Source organism: Gossypium hirsutum, chromosome A08 (genome assembly GCF_007990345.1).
Source record: "Gossypium hirsutum isolate 1008001.06 chromosome A08, Gossypium_hirsutum_v2.1, whole genome shotgun sequence".
In the NCBI taxonomy this organism is placed as follows: domain Eukaryota; kingdom Viridiplantae; phylum Streptophyta; class Magnoliopsida; order Malvales; family Malvaceae; genus Gossypium; species Gossypium hirsutum.
Window position 1 is genome coordinate 109,276,364 of NC_053431.1, and position 5,675 is coordinate 109,282,038.

The 5,675-nt window shown below is 34.3% G+C and overlaps 1 protein-coding gene across 3 annotated transcripts; it reads left to right on the plus strand.

The window, feature by feature from the left end:
• Positions 1-300: 300 nt before the first annotated feature.
• On the plus strand, positions 301-3,824 carry LOC107930083 (pectin acetylesterase 8). Of its 3 annotated transcripts, none has more exons than XM_041074379.1 (14): positions 301-677; positions 863-963; positions 1,067-1,198; positions 1,281-1,363; positions 1,541-1,670; positions 1,761-1,840; positions 2,143-2,229; positions 2,307-2,431; positions 2,547-2,607; positions 2,697-2,750; positions 2,835-2,912; positions 2,991-3,096; positions 3,181-3,326; positions 3,417-3,824. In XM_041074379.1, exons 3-14 carry the CDS (start codon positions 1,075-1,077, stop codon positions 3,543-3,545), a joined length of 1,203 nt encoding a protein of 400 aa, XP_040930313.1. In that variant the 5' UTR covers positions 301-677; positions 863-963; positions 1,067-1,074; the 3' UTR covers positions 3,546-3,824. The 3 variants fall into 3 exon arrangements, with proteins under 3 accessions (XP_040930313.1, XP_040930314.1, XP_040930315.1); XM_041074380.1 differs by having other exon boundaries at positions 867-963; XM_041074381.1 differs by having other exon boundaries at positions 301-963; positions 1,075-1,198.
• The last annotated feature ends 1,851 nt before the right edge of the window (positions 3,825-5,675 follow it).

Genomic DNA, 5,675 nt, shown 5'->3' on the forward strand with positions numbered 1-5,675 from the left:
TATTCTATTTAAGATGTAATAAAATAAAACTTATTGATAAAATTAAAATATTACCAAATGGTTAAAAGATGATTTCATTAATAATGGTAAAAACGTTATTTTCTCGTATTTGATTAAAATACGTGAAGGAGGTGTAATAGTGACGGATGTATGCTTTAAATTGTTAGTAGAAGAAACCCAAAGAATAAACACTCTATAATTATATGTGGTGAAGAGAAGAATGGCTGCGGAAAAAGAAAGCGAAAGCTTCAACGCATGAGCCGATAAGACTTAAGTTAGCTCTTCCTTCACTTCCATTCATTGTTTTTCCATTACCACATGCAAATTGATGTTTAGTGGGTCTGCTTACATTCAACTTCAACCCCCACTTTTAACTAAAAAGTCTAATTCTACATAACTAAAATCAAGCTTTTCGCCCACCACCACACACCCCCATTAGAATTTTTTTATAAATTTCAAAAGTTGAAAAGACAAAAGAAAAAACAATATTTATTTTAAGTTTTTTTTTTTACTCTTTGACAGTGGTGTTTTTAAGGGAATCAGTGTCGGCTCTCCTCTCAAGTTCTGTTCTGTCCTTTGCAGGAACAGGAGGGTCTTTTTTTTTTTTTTGCAGTAATGCAATACAACTAGCTTAGCTTAGCCACTACAACTACAAAGTGCGGCAAAAGACACAAGTGGTACTTTCCCTTTTCACTCATAGAGGGAAAAAAAATCCCACTTTTAAAAAACGTTTTGTCTTAGATCTCGTCTTCCTCGTATTACCACCACTACTTTTTATTGTCTTCCTGTATTTGTATTGGTTTTTTAAAAACTCATTTCATCATTTCTGATTTGTTGGAACTGAAATGCTGTAACTGTGAAGGCAGACACAAAGACCCCAAAGTAGTTCCCCCCCAAGTCCCATCCTATTCTTCAGCTCTTTGATCCTTCTCCTCATCTTCCCTCTGTTTCCACTTGCTGCAGGTACCACCTATATATAATTATAATATTGGTGTGCTCTGTTTCATGTTCATTGCTTTATAATTAGTTGCGTAATTCAATTCTGCCATTTCATTAAACGTTTAAGGTGCATAGATGTTGAATACTACAAGATCCTGCCTATGGCTATGGCTCCTTGTTTTGGGACTGCTGTTGTTCACAACAAACGGGGCTTACGTCCCAATTACCTATGTTCAAAGCGCTGTAGCAAAAGGAGCCGGTCGGTATTTTTCTTTTCTTCCTCTTTGGATTTCCATTGTTAGATTTCTTAGTAATATGCTTAAATTGTGATGAAACTGTAGTTTGTTTGGACGGAACTCCGCCAGCTTACCATTGGGACAAGGGATACGGAACCGGTATAAATAGTTGGCTAATTCAGCTTGAGGTTTGTTCCCCTTGTCAAAAGCCATTTACAATTTTACATCATTAAACAGGATGTAATAATGTTCATGATGTTGGGGGTTGTTGACAATACTAACGGGATTGGTTTTGTTTCTCTGTTCCAAACTTCCTAATGTATTTACTGTCACTCACAGTAATTGCTCTTGCATTGGATTCCTAGGGAGGAGGATGGTGCAACAATGTCAGTAGTTGCCTTGTTCGTAAAAACACACATCTAGGTTCTTCTAAGAGAATGGTCAAGCAAATCCCTTTCTCTGGCATCCTGAACAAGAAACGTATATTCAATCCAGGCACGAACTTTTTCTTTCTTATGTCTCTCTCCTTTTTTTCTCCTAATTTTTGTTTGGCAGCAGTTTCATGGATTTGATTTGGATTTGTAGACTTTTACAATTGGAACAGAATCAAAGTCAGGTATTGTGATGGATCATCTTTCACCGGCGATGTTGCAGCAGTCAATCCAGTAAGTTATGATGTTTCATCTTGGCAATGGCAGGACAACAAGTTCTTTTTTCTTTTCTGGTCATAAAACGTATAGTCCAGGGTCAGGCATGCCACCGCTTTATAGAGGGCTGAAAATGGTACTTATAGATCATTCATCAAATGAGACTCATGGTGCGACTTGAACTCTGATGCTTGCCAGGGTGCTAACTAAACCAACTCATATTCACACAGGACAAAAAGTTGTTATTTTCATATGTAGAATCCATTATACAAGTTTTCTTTTTATCTCTGCAATTTAATCAGTAAGCAATTTTTCATCAGGTTGCTAATCTTCACTTCAGAGGTGCAAGGGTCTGGCTTGCTGTCATGGAGGATCTATTGAGCAAAGGAATGAGAAATGCTGAAAATGTAAGATTGTTTTGCCTTTCTTGTATCTTTTTATGTTTTTGAGCTAATGGTTTTTCCAATGAAATTACTCTCTGTAGGCTATTCTTTCGGGATGTTCAGCAGGTGGATTGGCATCAATATTGCATTGCGATAGCTTCCGAGCCCTCCTACCTATGGGTACTAAAGTAAAATGTATTTCAGATGCTGGTTATTTTATCAATACGTAAGCTCATTTATAGGACCTTCTGCCAAGAATCTTGTGTTGAAGTATACATGGTAGTTCAAATATTCGTTTCATGCAAATACTCATTAATTCCTTTGTAAATTCTGTTTTGCAGGAGAGATGTGTCTGGAGGACATTATATTCAAACCTTCTTTGATCAATTAGTTGCGACACATGTACTCATTCTTTCCCTATCTCCTCATAGGTATAATATTTAATGCACTGTCAATGTATAAGTCTTACGCACAGTCTCACTTTTCTGAAGGGGTCTGCAAAGAATTTGCTTCCATCATGTACTTCGAGAATGAAACCTGGTTTAGTGAGTGCTTTCTGTTTCCTTACTAGTTTCACTCTTCACTGCAACTTTCAATATTCTGACCAATACTCAATCCACATTTCACAGTGTTTTTTCCCGCAATACATCGCACAACAAATACGAACACCTCTTTTCATCATCAATGCAGCATACGATTCATGGCAGGTTCGCTCATTTCCGCTTTCGATTTAGTTATAAAATGATTCTACAAATCAAATACCGAAATAATTTGATTCCATTCAGATACGAAACATTTTGGCACCTGGCATTGCCGATCCCCATGGCCACTGGGAGAGCTGCAAGCTTGATATAAAGAACTGTTTGCCTAGCCAAATAAAAGTAATGCAAGGTGACTAAACATTCCCTTCCTGTTTTAGACTCTGAATTTAGTAAAGTTTTTATTAAGGGCATTTTGTTTGTGTGTGTGTTTCAGACTTCAGGTTACAATTCTTGGTTGCACTGCTTCGATTAGGCAAGTCTGCATCAAGAGGAATGTTTATAGACTCTTGCTTTGCCCATTGCCAAACTGAGATGCAAGAATTATGGTTTATGCAAGACTCCCCATTGTTGAATAAAACCGTAAGCAAACAAATGGCTGCCTTTTTTATATATATATAATATTACATTGATTGATATATGTTTGATTTTGAAATTGATTTGTGAGTGCAGAAAATTGGGAAGGCAGTAGGAGACTGGTTTTATGATCGGAATCCGTTCCAAAAGATAGATTGCGCTTATCCTTGCAACCCAACTTGCCACAACCGTGTTTACGATGATCCGCATGCACCCCATTCATAAACATATAATAGATATATAGTATTATATTATACATTTTCTCAGCATGCAGTTCATATTCATACTATAATTACATACATACATACATATAACGTAGAAGTATCATTTTTTTGGCTATATAGATTTAATATTCATCATTAATTCATCATTAATTGAAATTTAGCATTGGTCAATTCCTTTGAATAAGCAATGGCCACCACTGCACCAAACTTGTGTGCTGGGTTGGCTTCATTTGTCTATTGGATGTTATTATTCTTAATAAATCAGTTTCTTTTTCTTTAATTTTTGTGTATTAAAATTTATTATAGTTGCTTCTGTATTATTTTTAAGGGTAAATTATACTTGTAGTCACCTAATTATTAGGATGTTTTTCTGGGTCATCCAACTATGAAAAGCTACAAAATTATCACTCAATTATTCAAAATTTTCTTTTACAAAGGACACAATAGTAACTTTAACTCTCAACATTTGTACATTGTGTCAATTTAGTCTTGAATTTAAAAAATTTAATCCTCAATATTTACATATTATGTAACTAATTTATATGCTCGTGTAATACACGGGCTAATCGTTTGTATTAATTAAAATGCACTTAATTATTTTTATGAATCTATTTTATTTTTATAATGTTTCAGTAATAAATTATCATGAAATTAAATTATTCTTATGTGTCGACATGTAAAAAAATTGACAAATAGTTATAACTAGTTCAGAATTGTTACTAAGATTATTCCAAAGTTCTATTTTATTATATATCTTATGTGTATGTATGTTATCATATATACATACATATATATATATAATAAACAAAAAACAAAATAAGATTACTTATTTTTTCCTTTTTTTTTCCGATGAATTCGATTAAAAATAACTATTATATTTATATTTGATTCCTAAATCAATTTAAATTAAATTATTATATTATATGATTAATAGCGATGTATATAATATGGTAATTAAATTAAATTAATTATAATATATATAATGTGAACAAATTAAGTTTCCATATATGTTTCCATACATTTTTAATATAATATATATATATAATATAATATATATGATGGTAAGGGTATTGGAAGGAAAGTGATTGATAGAGTGCATGAGACCTACAAAAATGAGTTGGATGGAAAGAATTTTGCCTATGATGGTAAAAAATACTATAGGACCGCTACCAAACAACAAGCTTGAGTTTACTGTTGTACTTATCAGAAACAATGGAAATGCAAGCCCTGATGGCCTGGATAGCTCAAGTAAGCGTAAAAGAAAGCGATTAAAAAAGACCGTATCATACAAAGACTTTTAGAGATTAGCTATGCTGCGAAGGTACCGAGGCAGGATGCTCTGCGTGGGTAGAAATCTAAAAGCTCTAAAGAAACATTGAGGATATAGGATATTATTTTAAGATAGCACACTGCAGAACGGGATACCTACCTGTTCGCTAATCTATCTCAAAATAATTAGAACAACTTCACAGGTATTGGAGGAGGTGCCCTTAGCTGCACGGATTACCCCACAGGTGAGGTCGTAGCTCAAACTCAGGAGGCAGCTGATTATTTATAGACATTGGCGGCACAGGCTGACATATTGAGCACCAATATGAGCTACAATCTGATCGTGGCCAAGAGTTTGTTTTGTTGTTAAAACTTTAGGCATTAGGGCGAAAGCGTATTTGTAATCCATTTATATGTAAATATATTCTTTTTCTAAATAAAGTTTTCTAAATGAGATTGAATCGAAATCGATGCCTTTTGCATTCATTTGCATCTTATAGCATTTCATTGCATCATTTCCATTCAAAATTATAAAAAGACCCTAATTAGTTAAAGTTATTAAAAAGAAAAAGAAAAAGAGAGAGAGAGAAGAGGGTCACGGCTGAGTGAAAAAGAAGTTGAATGGGATTTAACGACGTTCCCTTACATATCCCTGACTTTTGTGTTAGGAGGGATAGCTTACCCAGAGAAGGGGGTGTTTGGAAATGAAAATCATCCCATCAATGTCATACATAAGGAAGGGACTGAACAAAGAAACCTTGAGGGCATTCGCCCTTACGAACTGGGAAGTTCTTTAAACAATTGGACTGCAGAAGAACTTCCTGTAATCTTTAGGAATTTTACGGAGTAATATTCAGAACAC

Excerpts from the sequence above, each read along its gene's own strand:
- LOC107930083 (XM_041074381.1), top strand. The coding sequence starts at position 1,075 with ATGTTGAATACTACAAGATCCTGCCTATGGCTATGGCTCCTTGTTTTG. Across the intron at positions 1,199-1,280 it reads CGCTGTAGCAAAAGGAGCCG|TTTGTTTGGACGGAACTCCG; the intron begins GTCGGTATTTTT and ends ATGAAACTGTAG. Across the intron at positions 1,364-1,540 it reads GTTGGCTAATTCAGCTTGAG|GGAGGAGGATGGTGCAACAA; the intron begins GTTTGTTCCCCT and ends TTGGATTCCTAG.